The 22,464-nt window shown below is 41.0% G+C and overlaps 2 protein-coding genes and 2 long non-coding RNA genes across 5 annotated transcripts in view; 2 read left to right on the top strand and 2 right to left on the bottom strand.

Annotated features, from left to right (window-relative positions):
* The window catches only part of LOC118423435, a 14,020-nt gene extending 866 nt beyond the window's left edge, over positions 1-13,154 (top strand). Inside the window, exons 2-3 of the long non-coding RNA XR_004832050.1 lie at positions 12,494-12,736; positions 12,884-13,154. This is a non-coding gene — a long non-coding RNA (uncharacterized LOC118423435). The remainder of the gene's footprint in view (positions 1-12,493; positions 12,737-12,883) is intronic.
* Positions 547-8,546, top strand: LOC118423433. The gene is made up of 13 exons (XM_035831586.1): positions 547-1,592; positions 2,150-2,298; positions 2,972-3,224; positions 3,451-3,540; positions 3,697-3,861; positions 4,055-4,201; positions 4,595-4,846; positions 5,265-5,402; positions 5,713-5,968; positions 6,437-6,691; positions 7,036-7,263; positions 7,779-7,910; positions 8,146-8,546. The coding sequence occupies exons 1-13, from the start codon at positions 1,032-1,034 to the stop codon at positions 8,505-8,507; spliced, it is 2,988 nt and encodes a 995-aa protein (XP_035687479.1). The 5' UTR covers positions 547-1,031; the 3' UTR covers positions 8,508-8,546.
* LOC118423436 lies at positions 6,545-7,757 on the bottom strand. Its single transcript, XR_004832051.1, has 3 exons — positions 7,522-7,757; positions 7,007-7,077; positions 6,545-6,669 (listed from the first exon to the last, which is right to left on the bottom strand). It is a non-coding gene; the product is annotated as an uncharacterized LOC118423436 (long non-coding RNA).
* Positions 8,495-11,157, bottom strand: LOC118423434 (Werner syndrome ATP-dependent helicase-like). Of its 2 annotated transcripts, none has more exons than XM_035831587.1 (4): positions 10,199-11,157; positions 9,590-9,754; positions 9,244-9,363; positions 8,495-9,068 (listed from the first exon to the last, which is right to left on the bottom strand). In XM_035831587.1, exons 1-4 carry the CDS (start codon positions 10,303-10,305, stop codon positions 8,534-8,536), a joined length of 927 nt encoding a protein of 308 aa, XP_035687480.1. In that variant the 5' UTR covers positions 10,306-11,157; the 3' UTR covers positions 8,495-8,533. The 2 variants fall into 2 exon arrangements, with proteins under 2 accessions (XP_035687480.1, XP_035687481.1); XM_035831588.1 differs by having other exon boundaries at positions 9,978-11,152.
* Positions 13,155-22,464: the final 9,310 nt, after the last annotated feature.

Below are 22,464 nucleotides of genomic sequence, written 5' to 3'. Positions count from 1 at the left end.
AGGAATCAGTTGAAAGGAGGTAAGTAAGATGTATCGTAGATTTGGATGGGCTGTTTGGTAGAATTTAAGTAGATAATAGACAGGGAAGTCTACCGATACGTGAACTACATATGATGTTAAAAAAGGGGAGGGGCCCCTACCTACCTTCCCCCCGGAATTTGGTCATATCTCGGCGTAACCTTGACCAATTTGAATTTTGTTACCACCAAAAGAAAGCCCATAAACAGAGATGTAACGACAGTAGTCACATTTTACTGCATGCCTTAGTTTTCTATCTATGGGCGCGTAAAGTCGATGTAAACAATGGTCCATAAATACGCATGGCCCCACATGAGGGGAGGGGCCCCTACCTAGGTTACCGCAGAAATTTTAAGATATCACAGCTTAAACTTGACCAAATTGAATTTTGATTCCGCAGAACAAAAGTCCTTTAGGTTCAAATGTAACGACATTAGTGACAATGTACCCTATGCTCTAGTTTTCGATCGGTGGGGGAATAAAGTTGATGTAAACAACGAAGTACACGTAACATCTTACTAGCAGGGTAGCCGCAGAGACGACTGTTGGCCTATTATCGCTTATACTACTAACGCTCCCGGCCAACAGTCGCAGACTTCAACATTGAACGGAATCAAAAAATCGCCGAATAAACCAGCCGCTGCACTAATCCTCGGATCTCTGGGTGTCCCTCACTTCCTAACAGCCTTACCTAGCCAGCCGGAGCGTTTTCCGGCTCAAAAACCCCCTTCGCTAGCCGCGCCGGGACTAAATCCACTCCGAATGCACTGTATACACACTCCGGGCGGCCATCTTGAACAAAACTAATAGAAACTGACGTCACGATCATGAGGGCGGGGCTTAGCCGGCGCGCCGAATCAGCCGCGCGAATAAGAAACTACTTTTCTGATAAGCCATTCCTATGGGGAACAGGTGTCTCAAAGTTGGAAAGTTCCTGGAATTTCAAATAAACCGCATTTAAGCAGAATAACAAGTTGGAAAGGGTCTTAGATATTTTTGTCAATGAGTTAAACATGTTTCTTTTTCAAAACAAGTCACAAACAAAGTATGAAACACTTTTGTCTCAAAATCACAATGGAATATTACACAGGAATGAATGGTATGGCAAATATGACACCACTTTCACTTTTACTCACATTGATGCTGTCACCATGGAGAGTTGCCACAATTGTGGCAATCTCTTCATAAAAAGTACCAAAGGGTACAGTAGGAAGAGGATTTCCACCATAACCTCGCCACTGACGTACAAGCAGGTATTTGCTGCATCTCCATCTGTAAGCTGCTTCCTCTGCTACTCCTGTATCCAACAACTGAACAGCAAAACAGTGCAGTGGAAGGGGAAGAGAAAATGGTCAGCAAGACACAGCCCATCAAAAAGTCCTCCCCAGAGCCCCGTCAGAAAGAGTTTGAGAATACAATCAAGCTCAGGTCTGATGGGGTCCTCTGGGCAGGTGGGAGATGCAGTGAGGATGCTGGCAAGAAAGCAGTACCTGAAAGCTTTCCGGCTGCTGCTACAGCACCCTGCCACCAAGCAGCAAATGATCACAGCATGTAAGGAGGCCATCCTTACTGAGGTAAGCACAGATAGAAAAACACAAAGAGGATTGAATAATATGTTTCCCTATTGCACCTGGCATCTTTGACAAAAGTTGATAAAATGAAGAACTTTCTTTTTGTATGATAAAACAACTTTCAAATAAATGCTGTGTCCACTAAGGCCTGGTGTGCATTTGATTTAATGGATGACATCCTTCATCTGGAGATCTTAAAACTGATGTGAGCATGGAAATAAAAAAATTTAGCCGAACAAAGTTGCCTTCATTATGCATATGAAATATACATAGCAAGGAAGGATGAACAAAACTTTACACATATACTTAATATACCAAATAATATAATTTTCATTTTTGTTCTCTAACATCTTCTTCATAGAATCAAATGAACTTGATACATTTGTACTATTCTCTCATAAAGAAATGATATCATTTCATATGTTTTTTTAAGTACAGTCATCCTTTTACTGGCAAAGGGTTCACTGAATTTTCTTGTTAAATACAACTTTCACTTGATAAGAAACTGCTGCGTCTTTTTCTGTTAAATTAATGAATATCTTTATCAATTAAATCTGCAGCGGAAGAACCTCAATGGGGACAAGAGCAGCCCATTGAGAAAGCCTGTGACACTGGACAATGTCACAGCTTTCTCTTGGCAGGAAACCCTGACATGGGCAGAAGGGCATGCCCCACTTCTGATGGCAGTGTTGAAGGCCATGTTTCCAAAGTAGGTACCAAGTTTTAAGTTTCATGTTACCTTGGCTGCACAAAAAGTTGCCTTTGATGAATGTCAGAGCTTTTAGAGTAATCAAAGAAAGCTTTTCTGAGACATTTGTAACAATGACATCTTTAGGTATAATGTATTCACATAAACACTATGTAAGTCATTTTTAATTGTTCTTCCTGCAGTATCAAACAAAACCTCTACTTTGAAATGATTACGACAATTAATTTGCATCAAAGTAAATTCTGCAATACATAACACATAATGCATTCTGCTTATTTGCAATCAGGGCTTGAAATACCGCCTGCATATGCAGGTTAGTGCAGGTAAAATTTGAGCTGTGCATGTAGACATCACCTGCACATGTCCATGTACTGGGTTACATATACTGTACATGTTTAATGATATGGGCTTTTACTGGCTGCATTGTACTGTTACCTCAGTGACCTATGAAGTATGAAAAGAAATAATGGCAATGGTTTCTAAACAGATTTTAGCATGACCTATACTTCCTAAATTCCTAGAGTGGTTAAAGTAAAATTTGTCTGATGCAGGTAATTTCCAATGTTACCTGCACCTGTGCAGGTATACAGAAAAAATTGTTTGAGCAATGCATATTCACTTGTATCAACTATCATTTCTAACAGGTAACATTCATATCTTTTCTAACATAAAGGTCTGAAGACAAAGAGACAGTGGAAAGGAGGACTGGGCTCATCCTCTCTGTGGCCCTGTACTCAAACAAGCGAGTCAGGTTCCCGCAGGCCTGCATGGGTGTTCAGCTGTGGAAACAAGGCTGCCCACAGAAGGTGTTTGCCACACTGAACTCCCTGGGAGTATCACAGTCCGTGCAAGCCGCAAGGAGTCAAGTTGACCGCCTCCGCCTTGGACATGACAGCGAGGTCAAGGTCTGGAAACAAGAAGCAGAGGTGAATAACTGCAACCTTGATCAATAATAATATCCTGATTCAGAATTTCTATCCTCATCATTTCAACCTTACTTACATACCATGTTTATTCATGTATAATTTGTGACCTAGCTTTATAAGTGGTACCAGTACCATGTTTCATGTTTCACACATTCATGGTCTAAATGAAGAATAAGAAAATGTTACTGCTACACCTTCTTACGCATATCAACTTGTCATTCACCAGAAAACTGCGGTTGGTGCCAGAAGACGGCTGTCATTTGAAGAAGCACCACCAAGAGCAAAGGGCTACTCCTTAACTTGGGACAATGTGCAGGTGTGCAGAAATTAAGTAGTAATTTAGAAATAGAACAAACAACTCAACTTCAGAGACCTACATGTAAGCTGTAAGCTATTTGAGTCAATACATAATATTCATTTACATCTGATACTGTACCAGTAATTCATTTTTCAAACTTCTTATATTTCCTAGATTGATGCTCATGCAAAGCACCACAGCACAGAACATCAGAACACATTCCTGATGTGGGCATTGTGCTTTGCCCACCAGAACAAAGTTCCCTTCCCACTGGCTGACACACCAGGGACTTTGAGGGCTGTTGAGGTGGATCCTCACTCCATCTTACCTGCACCAGAGGTATGTCCACCTTTTCTAACAACTAAAATAACTGTATTGTAACAATTGTAACCCAGATGGAAATGAACATTAGTGTTGATGACACTGTGGAAATGTAGTAACCTGTCACTACCTCTCAGCACTCCATTATCTATTTCTACAGTAGATTTACTATCAGGCTGACAATGGGATCTTTTACTTACCATTTGTACAGGTATTTACATCAGTAAGATCCAGAATGGTGACAGTAGTCAGCAGGATTCTGGTGGACAACATACCCCCGTTTGAGTGCTTGAAGGGAAAGGTGAACCGGCACATCCCACATCAACATTCAAGGGAGATGAAAGAAAAGAGCAATGTTGTAAGTACAATGTGTTGGCAAAGATGAACATTCTAGAAGATAACACAATATGATCTGATTGCTTCAAAAAAGTTACTTTTACTCAAATCTACAGTTGCTATGAAACAGATAAGCTGAAACGTTGATGATGAAACAATAAAAATTTACACAAACTAAAGGTCAAATGACAAAAACATCCATGATGAATCCCTTTGTATGTCAATAAAATGCCATATTGTGGTAATATAATCAATATCACATGTGTGGCTATCTGCTTTAATTACAGTGTGTTGTTTGTTTACACCCATACTCTAATAGGCCTGCAGAGTCATCTCTTGGCATTAGACCCAGGTGCATCTGGGTTTTCAGCTAATTTAGCGGTGGCATTGACTATAGGATTGCTCCATTTTTCAGGTCAACCTGGGTGTTGTGGAGGCAAACCCTTCATCAACAGAGGGGGTCATCCAGGTTATGGAGACGCTCCATAACCACGTGCCGGCACCACAGGGCAAGCTCCTCCCCATACTGTGCTGTGGTGATGGCCTCTCCATCGAGAGGATGGTACACAGCAAAAGAGCCCGCAGCAACGGTGAAACTCCCAGAACACGGCTGGAAGGCCTCGTGGAGGGCCCGCAGGAATTTCACAGGGAGATTCTTCTCCTCCAGGTGAGCAAAAATCTCATCTCCAAATGTTAAATGGTAACTCAAAAATGGACTTTTCCCGTCATGTCTAAATCCATGCAACAATGGATAAGTACAATCCATACATATTTCATTTGTATTGCAATAACTTACCTGTTTTGCCATATTTGGTCATGCTGTTTGGGGTTTAGAATCAGTCTTAAATGTAACCAAACTCAGCTAGTTAAGTAGAAAAGCGTTATAATTGTGATTCATTTATCCCAGACATGTATTAGTTCAGAAGTTAGATTTCAAAAGTTAGATGAATGTTAATTATATTTACACTAACTTGTAATACAAATACAACTAAAAGGGAAACATTTATCTCTTTTCCCTAAGTCGTGCATCCAACACTGGCCTTTTTATGTACTTTGGCAATTTTGTAAATATCTTAATTGTGCAGGATACCATGGACGAGCTATTCGATCACAAGAGTGAGGCATGCAGAGGGACTCTTTCTCAACTCAAGGCCTACTTCAGCCACAGATCGTTGAAGAAGAATGTACAAGATAATGTGCAGCACGTTTGGGACATGATTGAGGTACAGAATTATAAAAATCAGATAAATTAAGTCATTTTTCTCGATTATTATAATCTAATATAATATCAATGCATCTGTGAGATAATCCTTCACCAAGCCTGGGTAAAAAAAATGGTACCAATATTTAAGCTTACTGCTTGTGAAATACCATATTTTTAATCTGTATCTTTCATAACAATTTGGAATAGTTGTTTTTTTTAAAGGTGTTCAAATATAATTTATTTTTGCACTACAAAGCACAATGCTCAGTTGTCTTTTTAGGCAGCAGGGGAATGTACCTACTGACCCAGGGAAACTATTTTCTTCCCAGTTTGCCACATGTGCATACATATGTCTGCTGGCTGTAGACATCTGCAACATGGGCAACTTGCAGGACACCCCTGCAGACTTCCCAACAAGTTCGACCAACGCCACCAAGCTCAAGTGGGTCACCAACCTCTCCCAGAAGATTGTGGACTTCTGTTGGCAGCCACCTGAGGCAGAGGACATCATGCTAGCTGCCACAGCATCGCAGGCAGACAGGGATGACACGGAAGAGATCTTCCCATACTGCAGCTGTATGGAGGGTATGAGAAGTTCATCAAGTAATTTTTTTGCCCAATGTGCACAATATACTGTAAATGCATTTAAGTTCGCGGGGATTTAATTTCGCGTTAGCGGGAAAAATGACTTTTTGCGGTGGTTTTAATTTTGCGGTAACACCATGCAGTCTAATACTATAGTAGAAAAATGTTCGCGGTGGTTTTAAATTCGCGGTGAAGTGGTCACCGCGAAAATTAATCCACCGCGAACATTTCTGCATTTACAGTATATCTTCCATACGATATTATTGACATTTCTTCCTTTTTGATACACTGTACAGTAACAAGTTTTACTGTTCTATAAACTTGTTCTGTTCAATTTCTGAGGTTTAAATTCAGATCTTTATTTCACTTAGAACACCTTTTAAGGTTGCCATTTATGGAAAGTCATTGCTAATAGGAGTCTGATGAGTAATCATCTGAATTGAATTTGGCTTCCTATTAATTCTGCAGACAAGGATGAAACAATGGTCAAGTGTTGCAGCGCAGTCTGCAAGCAAAGCTGGTACCACCTCAGCTGTGCAGAGCTGCAAGCTGCCCCCCACGACGACTGGTACTGCAGCCAGTCCTGTGCAGATGATGGTACATACATTTACTGTATGTGCCACCAGAGGAAAGGTGGGGAGATGGTGCAGTGCCACCTTGGAGACAAATGTCTCCACGATGAGTGGTATCACAGCGACTGCCTGTGTGGCACAGATTTTGAAGGTAATTTAATTAACAAGAATAGCAACAATGCAAATGTGGATATTTGTACTTAACTTTTACCATAACATTTTTCTAAGTAATTGTATCTAATGTAGTGAATAGTCAAAGTACACCATGTGTCAAATGTACACTCAGAGGCCATTTCTCTTTTATTTCCTTGGTATTAGCATGCATTGTGGTTACAATGGATACCTGGTGTTAAATGGTAAAACTACAAACTACTACTACACTACTACTACAGTGGCTAATACTACTTGCTACTTACTACTTTTAAACTCAACTCTCCTTCTCCTGATAACAAGTAGATGTTCTTACCGATACCTTTCCCACTATTTTTAATGCAGATCAATGGTACTGTTCGGATGACTGCCTCCAAGGGGCTATGTCTGAAGACAAAGTACAATGCTACAGTAAGGCTCTCATGTGGGAAGGCTTGTGCCATCTTGTTCGCAGAGACTGCGTGAGAGAAGGAGATGGGCCTGCCATGATCCAGACATGGCAGATGGACATGGTGTCATTCTGGAACAAACGCCACTACAAATACTTCATCATAGGCCATCAGATGCTCACAGGTTTGACTACATCACAATACATTTATGAAAGATTAACACAACCTAACACAACACAGTAACACAAATTATCACAGTTAACTTAAATTCAAAAGTACTGCGATGAATAATATAGAGTTTTTCAGTCATGTTTTTTCCTGACATGCATCAGAGTATCTGTATCAATTGATTATTGCAACAGAATACAACATGCATACATGCAGTTAGTCATGATGCCAAGCTTTGTTTACACATATGCAATATAGATAATGATTACATCACCTCATCCTTCAGGCATTTACTGCTTTGGCATTGCCATCAACTGCTTCCAAGAGTGCTGAGAAAGACAACACATGTCACTGACTGAGGCAGAAATGTTTCAATTAAAACTTCACCCTCAATAAAGTCTTGTCCAAGTACTACAAGGTACATGTACTCACATGGTACAGCCCAATGTGGTAGTCTGTGACAGCATATAAAGTACATATAGTATGCTGTTTGCTAATCATTTGAATGGTCATCTTTATCCACTGTTAAAGGAATAGGAGGGTTCCTGCCCGAGAGGTTGAGGCACGACCTTACATGGAACCGGGTGGCAAACTTGAAGGGGGGTCCAGGCAGCAACATCGGCCTTGACCTTGTCAACGAGTTCCTAAACAACGACTTTAAAGGTTTTTAAATGTTTTGTTTTTGTCTTCCCATATATTCCATTAAGTCAGTGGTATGACCAAGAAAAGATCTAAGTACAATTATGATTAAGTTGGGAAATTGCTGAAATTTTCTGATTGTACATCATATTTTTTGCCCACTGTCTTAACTTTTCTTCCAACAAAATATCTGCACAGGTATGAAGAATAAAATATGTGACACATTTGTACAATTGATGTGTTATGGTCATCTTTTCAGACATGTTGAAGCACTCTAGGGGTCAATACACCGACACCCAGGTCCAAAGGTGTGCCGAAATGAGCGGCCCCTTTGGACGTGAGTTGGACAGAGTCTTCACGGCGGCTGGACTGGGGTCGTACATCACCCATGCATCAACGTTCAGCCACGATGGCAGATACCAGGCAGACATCGACAGGTTCGTGTCTGACTTCAAGGGTGATGGACTGTTTGCGTACCTGCCAGGCCGCCAACACACTGGCTTTGAGGATTACACATACAACTCAAGAATCAGGCAGCCTGAAAAGATGGGTGGAAAGTTGAGGCAGTTGGCAAAGGAGATGGACTTGTGGGCAGACATTGCCAAGAGCAGTGGCCAATAGACTAGAAGGGACTCTATTGTTTAAACCTATGATTTACATGTATCATCACAATTGCTACAACATCCATGCTCAAGATTACATGCTGTAGCAAGACCACTTCTGTCCATGCCTTTCACGAACAAATGCTCCAGTACCTGTTTCCTAATGCACTTGTTTCCTGTACAGTTGCGAACTAGTGTGATCATGTCTGCATTAATGAACTTAGCGTTTAGCGAATGAGGGAACACGTACATGATAGCATGCCCATCCTGCCCATCACGCGCACATCTTCCAACTTCTTGCCAATAGGACAATACGTCTTTTGATGGTCCCCAGTGAATTACATAGCGGACATCATCTACCTGAACACCCATCCCAAAAGCATTTGTCGCTACTACACATCTGAGGCAGCTATCACTTTGGGTGAAGCCCTCCAGTTCTCTTTTTTGCGACTGATCATCAGTCTGACCATGGTACATATCAACTATCCTATTCCTAACGGTGTGGGGCTCCTCAGTCCAGGCAGAGGTCCCCAGCTGTTTCATGAGCCATCCCCATACTTGATACACCGTGTTGATGGTCCTGTAGATCATAAGTTAAAACAAGGAATATTTGTCTCAGGTTTGATTTCTGAACAGTTTGTGGAATATTTACACAGCACCATGATTTGTTCAACAAAACTTTGAATGTATATTATGTGTGATAAATGTACAGAACTTGATGGATAGGAGGTACAGCATAATGTTTGACAATTTACCTGCAGTAGATCAGTGTCCTCCCTGCATCCTTGCCCCCCTTCTTCAGGTGGCTTACCAGCCAGCCCAGCTCCTCACTTAGGTCACTGGTGGCTCTTCTCACTTGAAGGTGAATGTTGGGTCTGTTAAAGATAATGATGTATATTGTGCATGTTGTCAAAAGACTCACTGCATGTCTCGTGGAAGCATGTTAATAAGGTAACCCATACTACAGGTGTGAGTGAAACACACAACTCCAGAACTAAGCAACAGTACTAGTAGAAAAGCGCTCACAGGTCACTTTGTGCAGGCTTAAGTTATAAGTCACTAACATGTCAAAAAATTGCTACATTCAATAACATTGTGTACCTGTTTGGCAGAACAGACACCACTTCCACATTTGATAGATGTAGATCGGCTATTATCTCATCCACCATAGCCTCTGTAGCCGTGGCTGTCAGCATCAGCACAGGGCAGTTGAGCACACCCCTGACGCTTGGTACCTTACGATACTCCTCCCGGAATGATGTTCCCCTGTATTACACATAGCAAGATTTAGCACCATTACAATATGGAATAATGTCATAATGAATTAGTTAACTCTAGAGAGATTAACTCCCCCCACCCTGTATTTGCCTCTGATATCAGGATATTAGACCATTCTGTCATCACTTGTAACATGTTAGACCCTAGTTAGACCCTCTAAATAATACTAGTGTAATGTTAGAGTAACTTGGATGTATTTATTATGTCCTACCTTGTTGCTCATCCCAAGGTTGACCAAGGAAGAGAGACTCAGACATAGTCATGCTCTAAATATGTAAACTACTTGTCAGGTGTGGATTAGTTCTACCTGACCTCTGGGGTCATTGGGATATTCTACTACATTGGTGGGGGTGCACCATTTTTGGATCCTTACATCATTTAGATATGACTAAAAATTGCTGGAAAAAAGAAAAACATTAAACTTCATCCCACCAGGTGGTCAGGCAGTGGACTTCATCTAGAGCCAAGAGGCAGATGTCCTTGCTTCTGTCCCTCAGCCAGGTCCACCACAGTTTTTGTGACATAGTCTCTGGGGACATGAACACCAGCTCAATGTTCCCATCTAGAACATCTGAGTGCAAGTGAGATAGTAAAGCATTAAGACTCTTTTTGATACAATACTGTACTAATTAAAACTGTGTGTTACATTATGACTATTAAATAAATGGCAATTTCAATACCATTTAGTTCACCATAATGTTGGATGAGACATTAGAAGTTAAATATCTTTGGTTGAAGGTATGAAAGTAATGTCACCATTATGATAGTGATGCACAAGTTCATATATATTATGTATGTTTTATGGTGCAGCACCTTATGTATAAATAAATATCATAATATCAATGGTGACCAATGCTGAGTATTATGTTTTCTTATGTGGTTCAAGTTTACTTTACCAGCTTAGGCTGTAACAATATTGGATAATATGTAATTTGACAACAGTTGTCAAATGATTCCAATGACCAACTATTTACAGTTCAACATTGTAAACTCACTCTGTGTAGTTTCTGCTGTCATGCCACTTATCACTGCTGCTGCAGTGATCCCCATGCTGGTCCACCGCTGGACCTGGTCCAGCATGAGGGCCTTGAGTGGACTCACGACCACCGTCAAGTGACGCTTTCCAGGATGTAGCTTTAAGACAAAGAACCATTGTTTTCGAGGGTTTCTACCACAATAGTGAAGTGCAGTAATGTCATTCAAGTCACAGGCAGTGTCAGCATTGGGGTTTCTTATTGCTCTTCTTTTGAGAATTATCATTTCCATAAGATTTATTAGGCATGATTTTGTTACTCATCATCATAGAGTAATAATTGAATGCAAAGTATTAAAAAATCTCATCTCATTGGATGATGATACTGGCAAAGCTATTAAATAGTTGTACAATTGTTACTTGTTTGTATGTTCTTCATATTTACTATATACAGTAATTAACACATGATGTGCACCAATGGGTCTAACTTTGGTTGACGATGATGGTGATGATTATCTAAACCCCAGTATTTCTGAGATATGAAACCACCTACTTTGTTCATCAGCTTTCCAAACAGACCGAAGCAGTCGCTTTTGCCAAAGCCAGTGGGCAAAAGTGCAAAGACATGCTGCTGATGTGCCAGTGCGCACATAACTCTCTTCTGCTCATTTTTCAACTCATAAGGGAGTTGGAAAGAGCTGAAAATTTCTTCCATGTTTATTATAACAATGAATGAAACAAAAAGAAATGAGAGCAGAAACTGAGAAAGTAAAATCAATGGCAACTCTCCATGGTGACAGCATCAAAGTGAGTAAAAGTGAAAGTGGTGTCATATTTGCCATACCATTCATTCCTGTGTAATATTCCATTGTGATTTTGAGACAAAAGTGTTTCATATTTTATTGTTTGTGACTTGTTTAAAAGAAACATGTTGAATTCATTGAAGAAATATCTAAGACCCTTTCCAATTTGTTATTCTGCTTAAATATGGTTTATTTGAAATTCCAGGAACTTTACAACTTGATGATGAACTTTCCCACCATAGGAATGGCTTATCAGAAAAGTAGTTTCTTATTCGCGCGGCTGATTCGGCGCGCCGGCTAAGCCCCGCCCTCATGATCGTGACGTCAGTTTCTATTAGTTTTGTTCAAGATGGCCGCCCGGAGTGTGTATACAGTGCATTCGGAGTGGATTTAGTCCCGGCGCGGCTAGCGAAGGGGGTTTTTGAGCCGGAAAACGCTCCGGCTGGCTAGGTAAGGCTGTTAGGAAGTGAGGGACACCCAGAGATCCGAGGATTAGTGCAGCGGCTCGTTTATTCGGCGATTTTTCTGTTTCGTTCAACGTTCAAGTCCGCGACTGTAGGTCGAGAGCATAGCGATAGATAGACCTACAGTCGCCCGCGGCTACTAGCAGGGGAGGTTCTCGCTAGGTTCTCGCAGGAATTTGGACATATCTCGGTTTAACCTTCACTGATTTGAATTCTGTCTCCACACAATTAAAGGACATAAAATGGAGGTATAACGACAGCAGTCACGTTTTATGTCATTCTTTAGTTTTGAATTGGTGATGGCGTAAAGTTGATGTAAACAAAGACATGCCGGTTGGAGGGAGGGGGAGGGGGGGGTCGTGTCGTCTGCTAAGTTACAGAAACCTTCCGTCATTTTGGCTTCGCCTCTACCTGACTATTTCTCTACTGTTTCCATGAAGTTGACGCCATCGAAATGAAATTGTTCCTGCCCCTTTCTGTGCAATAGTTTTGCTTGCTAGGATTTGAGCTCAACAAAAGGACAGGGGACAACCGACGGGGGAGGGGGGCATCATGGCGGATCCCCTCATGCCAGCCTTGTGTATCAAGGATGTCAGTGTGCAGACACACAGACAGCAAAGTCAGCTGGCTCCAACAGAAGAGGCAAAGGCAGCCAAGAAGGTTCCCAGGTCCTACCCGTCGCCGTCGGTGCCGCAGGAATTTATGGAGGAAAAAACAGCCCTTCAAGAAGGTGAGCGAATACAAAATAACAAGCACTTACACCTGCGATTGCAATGTGAAAGGTATATAATGTTTTATTATGGAAATGTATGCTAGATTTTCTGTTAACAGTTTCTGTATTTCAGAAATGAAAATCGGAAGTTTTATGTTGTTGCAGCCAAGGGACGCTGTCGCCAGTATTCTGCACAGCAAGTGCAGTACCACGGCCAGGTAGTGTTGACTTTTGGCAAGTACTCAAACCCGCTCCCCCCTTCTTCTGGGAAGAGGAAGAAGCCAGCTTGTTGGTTGACAAACTGTAGGTTGCCCCTATTGAGTCACTTTCCTCTGGATTGTGCAATCTGTAAGTAGCATCAACTTTGTTGTGTGTAGTCCATATTGGACATTTACCATAAAACATGTAAATATTGTATATACACTGTACATATTGTGTTTACACTGTACATAATGTGTATACACTGTACATATTGAGTATGCACTGTACATATTGTATATACACTGTTAATATTGTATATACACTGTAAATGTATATTTTGGAGGGCAAAGTCCGACTGCCACCTCCCCGTGGTGCCTTCTGGGTAATGCTAACGGCAGCGGCAAAGTCTCTTGAAAAAAATTCTTAAACCGGCGGATTTCTTACCCAGGGTAAGAACAATAAGGAAGTGCTCCCACTGTGACTTGTCCAGCAGTGTGAATGGTGGATTGACCCCCATAACCACATGAACTCATAAACACCCCAGACTGTCTACCAGCTAGAAACAACGGTCAGAGACAGATTAGCATATTACTGGTCACTGATTCAAATACTGTACTGGTTCAAAGTACTGGTTTTCATAGGAACATTATCAAATCATACAGAATGACCCAAAGTAAGTAACAAAGTTACATAATGCAAGGTTTCAATTAGATAAGATCATGAATAAGATAATAGTATCTGCAGTTCCTTGGAAAAACAACTTTCTTCAAATTTCAAATGAGCCTTGTCAAAATTGTATCAAAGCATATATTTGCATCTACATGTACATTTCGAACTTGAAAATGTCTTCCTCACAGCTTATAGCTCTCATGAGTTGTGTGTGTAGGAACATGACTTGTAATACTTGACTTATAGTAAGAATCCAATATAGACCTATGCTCTGGAGAACTGTACATATAACTGCCAGTCGATGTCTCACACTGAATAGCAACCTGGTGTTCTCATTACTTGATATTCTTCAAGCAAACTTCTTTATGTGTAGTATTACTTCAATTTCTTATCTGTTGTCTCTAGATTTCAAACATGATTTGAAGAGTAACTTGTACTTGGTAAACTTTCTCTGCCAGGCCACCACTGATGTTAACTGCACGGGTGCCTGTAGCATACTGAAGGCCATAGTTACCTCCATGAAATGTCATGGAGGTTATATTTTACCCCGCGTTTGTCTGTCTGTCTGTGTGTGTGTGTGTGTGTAAACAAAATAACTCATGAACGGCTGGGTGGATTGGTTTCATTCTTGGTGTGTTAGTAGTGTCTGATGAAAGCTGGAAGTGATTAGATTTTGGACCCCCTAGCGATTCCCCTTGGTAGTGCAGCGCAACTTCCGGTTTTGCTATCTCGGTGTTCTGAACGGTCACGATTTTTTAGTATTAGACAGCTCTTGTGCTCAGGAAGAAATGACATAAGTTTGGGCCCCCTATCGTCTAGTTTTGGGATAGCAGGGGCATTTTTGTCAAAAACTTCTGACGAGGATAACTCAAGAAGGGAACAACGGATTTTCATTATTTTTGGTATGTAGGCACCTTAGACAATGTTGTACAAGATAAGATACTAATTATGCAAAGTAGGATTACATTTGCATAATTAATGAGAATATTCTATCATAGCAGTTTTTTCAATGTATCTCTTGTTCCGGATGTGATATGGTCGTGACATTTGGGTGGCAGATAGCTTTTAGCGTCATGACAAAGTGGGGCAAGTTTCAGTTCCCTAACATTTAATTGTGGAACTGCAGGGGCGTTTTTGTCAAGACACTCCAAAGAGGATAACTGCAGAAAGGAACGACGGATTGCCTGCATTTTAGGTATGCAGGTAGCTTGGGCAGAGATGTTCATAATGATATGCATTTTATGCAGATGAGGACTTATTTTGCATAATTAATGAGGAAATTGTTTAATTCCATTGTTTGCAATAACTGGACTTCGATAAAGGTAACACTGGTTAATTATAATTGTTGGAACATTATGCAGATATCAAATATGCAAATGAGGAACTTATTTGCATAATTTATGCAAAAATTGCAAAACAACTTAATGATTAATGATCTGAATTGGGAATTTTACTTGTGACATGTGTACTGTACGTTATCCAATGATGAACAACACCATGCATAAATCATGTTAATGTTGAGTCATTTGCATGAAATTAACAAAAGCTCTAAATATTCATGGAGGTATGAGGTCGCCGAACTCTAGTTTATATTATCTGGTCTTTATATAGTTTTACCAGCCGGTTTAATTGAAAGATACTGAGTCTGTAATAAAAATATGAAATAGTTCTATATTAACGTTATGTCATATTACAATCTTCTAAAACGTGAAATAAAAGAGAAATAGATGTTCCCACAGTAATGCCCAGTTGAAAGTCATGATGGTGATGATGATGAAAAGTCATATATAGTACCACATTGGTTAGATTTAGAAACATACATGTATTTAAATCGCTAGGATACACAGAAACGAATGGACAAAAAGCTAGACTGCATTGCACTACCGTACGTTCCACCCCCGCAAAACTGTTTTCAGCACAATGCAGTCTAGCTTTCCAGATTTCTCATTGGTCGCGAGTCTAGCTTTGAGTCCAGCTTTCCTAGCTTCCCATTGGCCGGTCGTCCAGCTTACGTCAACGCGCGGGAGGTCAAGCTTTAAATTCTGCTGGCTGTCCGCCATTACTCGACTGGTAGCTGCTCGCCAAGCGAGAGTGTTTTGGAGCATTTCTGCCTCAAAGTCGACAAAGACCGACAAACCAACGGCCGAATTTGAGTTGGAAGGAGGTAAGGATAATGCCTTGTAAATTTGGATGGTCTGGTAAGACGGAAAATGGACGAGAAAGTCTGTCGGTACGTGTAATGTTAACGTTATACTATAGGGGGGAGGGGGGCGCCCAAGCTTGTCACGGGACTTTGTATATTTCTCGGCTTAACCTTGACCGATTTGAATTCTGTCTCCATAAAAAGTAACCTACGAAAATGTAGATGGTGTGACATCAGTAACGTTCGATTCCATGCAGTAGATATTCCGCGATGAGGGCGTAAAGTTGATGTAAACAACGATACGTGTACATGGTGTACTACGTAAACTGGAGGGTTACCTCACTAGCTTCGTGTAGCAAATCTCGACTTTGATATAAAAGCGGATTGTATTTTGTTTTCAAGAAATCGAAGCCCTCAAAAAATGTTCATGTATCGAATGTAGTGACGTTTCGTTGCATACTTTAGTTTTCCATCTACGGCAGCGTAAACTTGATGTTAACAAAGCCGTGCAGGTTGGAGGGAGGGGGGCTCGTGTCGTCTGCTAAGTTACAGAAACCTTTCGATATCTCGGCGTCAACTCCACCTATTTCTCTACTGTTTCCATGAAGTTGGCGCCATTGAAATTGACTTGGAACGAGATTGTTCCTGCTTGTTCTTTGTTTTTGTTTGCACAAGGAATCCGAACGTCAACAACGGGAGAAACGACGGGGGAGGGGCCCGCCATGCCGGATCGTCTCTTTCCAGCCTTGTGTATCAAAGCTGGTACCGACAGAAGAGGCAAAGGCAGTCCAGAAGGTTGCCAGGTCCTCCATGGCCCTGTTTGTGCCACAAGCATTTATGAGGGAGAAACAGCCCTTCAGGAAGGTGAGTTAATCAAGGGTTAATGACCCGCCCCGAATTGTATATGGTGTCACAACGCCTGGGCCTTTGCTATGACCACCGAATAAAACCACCGAGTGAGCGAAGCGAACGAGGTGGCTTTTTGAGCTGGTTATAGCAAAGGACAGGTGGTATGACACCATATAACGTTATATATACCGAGGAACAAGTGGGTCATTATTATAATTATTATGATATAGCCTACCCAAATTGACCCATTTAGACGACAAATTCCTTTTTAATACATAACTTACATCCTTTATTCAGTACATTTGATAAATCTGAACAGTGAATTTTAACAACATATAACCAGAAATACCTGCACAGCCCAACTTTCTCCTGAATTGACCCGCATATGGAGATTGTGTTTTGTAAAGTCCTGAAAGTCAATTCGATCTAAAAGGTATCTGTACTACACAATGTATATGCATACATTGTGTATTGCCTAATGAACAGCTTCTACATATTGTGTGGTCCTGTGTTTTACAGATCTGGAAGAAGCTGCCCGGGGAAGGGAAGGGCACAACGGAATGGTGTACAAACGTGGCATACGAAAGGGGTCAGCAAGCTTCCCGGGAGTGCTCTCACTTGTGAAGAGTCGACAGAGAAGCTTGCATAATGGCTAGATACAAAAAGGCAGGATTAGGGCAGGTTTGCCGAACAGGTTAGCCTATCTGACCAATGTGGATTTGATGGAAACACTCGTTACCAAGGAACAGCTGAAACGCTAGGTGCGCAGAGTCACAGTTGTGCACAAGAAACATTCGCAAGAATCAATTTTGTTATCAACACGCTGAATGGCACTGCTGGACTGGACGATAACCAGATTCCTCTGTTCAAACCATAGAGAGAATTTAGGCAGAAGCATATTGATTGCATACCAGATCTAGCTGACAGATCCATGTACACCATCATGAAGTATGCGACAAAGAATGGCCTCCAGCTCCCTTACTTCACAACGGTAAGCGGGACTAACAGTCTGGAGGGCTTCCACAAATTCCTCCCTGCTATGATTGCAGAGCCCTACTGTGCAGCCATTCCGAACCAGTGAACCAGTGTGTCCATAGACCACGAGAGAGCCAGTACGTGTGTGACTATTCACATACTGAGCCCCCTCCCCCTGGCTGTACATATTGTATATACGCTGTAAATATTGTATGTTTTGGAGGGCGAAGTCCGCCTGCCACCTCCCCGTGGTGCCTTCTAGATAACGCTAACGACAGCGGCAAAGTTTCTTGAATAAAATTGTTAATTGAAAAAAACTGAGTCGATGATAGTTTGTTGTATATTGTATCATATTACAAATGTACAATATTCTAAAAACGTAAAACAAAAAAAAGAAGTAGATGTTCCCCCAGTAATATCACATATAGTAACACATTGGTAATGTTTAGTTTAGAGTCACATATAGATAACAACTGGCATCAACGAACGGCAATGCGCCGGTTGCAAAGGCGATGTTTTGTTTTATCCGGATTAATAGCGGCAGCGTCTGCTCATATAGTTTTAAAAGGCAATTTACATTGATTTTAGTCGATGGAAAACGTTGCGACTTCCAATAACCTGCTCATCTGGGCCAGAAACGCAAATGCGCCTAACGTCAGTGTTACGACAAGTCAAGGGAAAACAGATGAAATAGCACATAGGTGCCGAGTAATCAAACAACTCCAGTGGGATATGCAACACCTATCCTCCACCTAAAAATTGGCACTGCAGCCCGTCCCGGACAAAAGATATTTGAAGAAATGTTGCTGCAGTACCAACGTCAACCACCAGGAGGCCCTAAAATCGACCTACACTGACGAAATCACCCCATCTACCAAATACTGTTGCAGTCTATCCAGTGGTTTTTAATATTTTCCCATACATCATCCATCACTCAAGAGAGTATCTATAGCTTTATGAAGGTAACAATCCGCTAAGGGACTAAAACTGCCCAATGGACTATCCGTCACTCAACCGCCACGACCATAGCACGTCTAGAAAATTACCCCACAAACTTCGAAGTTACTAGTACATGAGTATCATTCTTATTAGTCTGAACGTCATTTTGTTATATTGACAACTATTCAGGTAAATTATTATGCAAAGATCGTTCTGTTATATGTAGAGTCTGTTAATAGCACACGTGACGAGACCCAGACAGTAGTGAACGCCCCCGAGGACAGAGTTCATACATATTGTCTGATGATTACACGACATCGTTATCACAGGTTACCTTTGTTACATGTAGGCTGACAATATTTAGTATATCAGTTGTTTGTCAAAGGAGTCGGTGCAATCGATACTAGGGAACTGAAAAGCTGCACCGTGAAGGCCACATAGCACAGCTGCGGTAAGTAGTCGAAATATTGTTGTATGTGACCTTCATTTTCCCCATTGCATTTTGCCTGGACGCCTGACTGTTTTCAGAGCCTACACAAGTCAACTGAGCTAGACCTTGTTAAGAAGCTTAGTCTGCTGGGCATACAGGCCTTTTTCTCGGTAGCCCAAATAGTGGGCTAAGATCCTACCTATCGAACAGCAGCATGATCAACAGGAGACAAAATGCACCCCTGCATACACAGCTTGTAGTGATAAACAAAATCCTGCCGTTATTTTGGAAAATTACTCAATACACCTTTGAGCTGTCTCTATGTTATGATTCGCTACTTTAATAGTTTGTTGACCAACTGTGGTGCGTTGTAGCTACCTGGGGTCTGAGTGACCATTGATTGTAGGTTCTCCCTCCATTACTCGAGAACCTTTCTACAGTCATCTGGCCAGACCCCCGTACGATAGATATTGAGATATGGCTGCGGGTTCTTGAATTAAGAACGGTGTCCATATATCTCACCCTATATATATGACATGCAGCCTTAGATGATAACGAACCTTGTTTATTTTACAATATATCGCCCCCACCATGACCCTGCCTCTACCACCAATCACTGCTACTCTATCCGTGTAACAGTCATCGTGGTGTTTCTCCTTGCCGCCTCCACACTTTGATTCGGCCATCCAACAACCAAAAGCGCAAATGTACTCTACTCAAATGTGCTAAAAATAAGCTTGGATGTTTTGTATACCAAACATAACATAAAAAATGATTGCTTGAATCATTGACACCCTCGCCCCTACCATCAGGATATATGCCGTTTTGAACACATGGAGGGAAGTTTCGACAATTTTCTTGTGTGACCCATTCACGCAAGCAAGGCTGGTGCTCATTCAATAAGTTCACAATCAAAATGGGTATTATATGATAGGAAAGAAAATCACATACGCTTTCAATTGATATGTAACACCTTGAAATTGTTGCAGAAACAACAAAAATATGATCTACAAAAGTTTATATTGTATACTTATCGTCTCTGGGTAACAATGCGATTACTGTTAATGATGTCATAATAATACATGTTGTATATTATACTCCTCCTAGCAAGCTGGTATTGCCCCCAAAACGCACCTTTGTACTGCCTCTCTGTCGCAGTCACCATTCTATCTAAGGTTCATAGTTTGATTGAAAAGTTGATTGTGTTCTTAATCGCTTGTCACCAACCTATGTTTACTTGCACTAGATAACTAGATAAGCACATGCCCAATTGGTGACATAGGACAAGCATCGATTCGGCTCATATTTTGCAGACAGCTGTTTGTCATTAAGCCGTCGAAACAGTGTGTTTTCATATTGAAAGATGTAAACGTAGGCATATACACATTTTGAAGCGTTTACGCTAACTTGACAGTTTGAAAAAATCATAGTTAAGTACATTACTAAGGCTTTGACATAATGAGAAAGTTTTAGGCATTTTTACAACCTAATAGTCTATCTTCTAGCATATGATATGTGTATTAAGAAGGGCATAAAAATTCCTTAATTAGGTTGCATAAATAATTTCAAAATTATTTCATATATAATTTTGGATACTTTTTGTATTTCCCCGCCTCACCAGTAAGTCACAAGCTGTAACTTTAGTACACTTACTTAGATGCCATAGTGGGAAAATGAATACGTTTTTTAACATGCTTGCCTTTTGATACCTTGCTGATAGTTGTCCATAAGACTTTGCATGCTTTTCACCTGTTTTAAAGTATGGAGTGTAAGCTGTGTTTGTCGTTATTCATGTAAAGAGACATGTATACTGCAGGGAAACAATGAGTGAGACCGATTTTAGACTTAAGGCCAAAGGGTCCAATATGATGGTGCGGCGTTTTGAAGGGCGGACAGAAGAACAAATTCAAATCTTTTATCTTCCGAAAACTGTCTAGATACACCCCATTCTGTTGTCATTAGCGTTTCTTGTCGTTAAAAATGGGAAATTATTAGGCGATAGTGTCGGGTATAGATTACGATCCAATGTTCCAGATCGCTGTCATTAACGAGAGTTGTCGGTGGTAGATTAAGAGGGAGCTGCCGCGCAATGCGTGATGGGAGTCGAGCAGACCAGCTGATCAGCATGATCAAAATGGCGGCCTTTTCGTAGCGATAGCCCGGTATCCAGCCGTATATAGCTCCTGTTCTCTCCGTATCATAGCTCCCGAGCACTGTCCCGAGTCTCTTCTGTTCTTCCCGGATGGATACCAGGCTAGATGTAGCCTTATGTGCGATGTAAAAGCATTAGTACCCGTACAACGGTCGTTTATATAATTTTTCAAAAGATCATGGTTAGCATCTGTGAAGATAACACCACATTGATACTGATAGGAGCCATAGTTTTGATAGTTGCTTGGTGGCACGAGGTAGATTCACAGCGGTAACCAGAAAATCTCGGCGTACAATTACGGCTGTCAACGAAACGCTCCCGGTTCCAGCCTTACAGGTGAGTTATAACGTTTACATCATCATCACAATTAATGCACAGTGTGGCTGTGTCTCTAGAATTGAACTCTTGTTTTCCTTATAATGATCGCCGTGAAGATGTCACTGCAGATAAACATTGTTTTAATTAAAGTAAGCTCCCATATATAAACTAGACCGTCAGTATTATGTGTCATATAATTTGTTACGGTTATAATATTTAGTACTTATGTTACGTATGCACTGTGACTTTTTTGTTGTTGAGAAATTGACAAGATTATTAACTTAAAAAAAGTCTTTAGATTCTATTGGTTAGTCTATATGAAAGATATATCAGCTACAATTTACAATATGCAGAATGTAGTATTTCTAATTTGTTTACCTGCCCCTTACCTGTAAATGCAGAAATGTTCGCGGTGGATTTATGTTTTCGGTTTTTGTGGTGGCCACTTCACCGCGAATTTAAAACCACCGCAAACATTTTTTCATGGCATGGTGCTACAGCGAACTTTAAACCACAGCGAAATGTCCTTTTCCCTGCTACCACGAAATTAAATCCCAGCAAACTTAAAGGCATGTACAACATATACTATAACTTATACGTTGACAACCGTTGTGTGTGCAGTGGAACTTTTTAGTTTAAAAAACTTTAATGATCACCAGTGCAGGTATGCAGGAAAAACAGTGATCCCAAATACAAATTATTATCATTATGATTCAGGTACTTTGGTATATAAGCTGATGTCAAGAACACATTTAGAGTCAATCTCAATTGCATCTCCATCTCTCTAGACCAGGTACCATCAGTGCCTTACACTCGTTGCTAAAAAATCAACTTTTTGCAGGGCAGTGAGTGTAAGGAGGGCCAGTTAAGTAAGGGCAGTGAGTGTAAGGAGCCCCAGTAGTATTGATGATATGGTGCCCAGCAGGCTGTAACCACCACCCTTCCACAAAAGATTCAAATTTCAATGATGGCTGAGCGGGAAGGTGGGGAATGTTCGGGAGCAAATAAAGCTGAGACTCTTGTGTGCTGTATTTTCCCACTGATACTAGTAAAGATGTCTACCAGCAAAA

Source organism: Branchiostoma floridae, chromosome 9 (assembly GCF_000003815.2).
Source record: "Branchiostoma floridae strain S238N-H82 chromosome 9, Bfl_VNyyK, whole genome shotgun sequence".
Classification (NCBI taxonomy): Eukaryota; Metazoa; Chordata; class Leptocardii; order Amphioxiformes; family Branchiostomatidae; genus Branchiostoma; species Branchiostoma floridae.
This window is presented reverse-complemented; position numbering and strand designations above follow the sequence as displayed.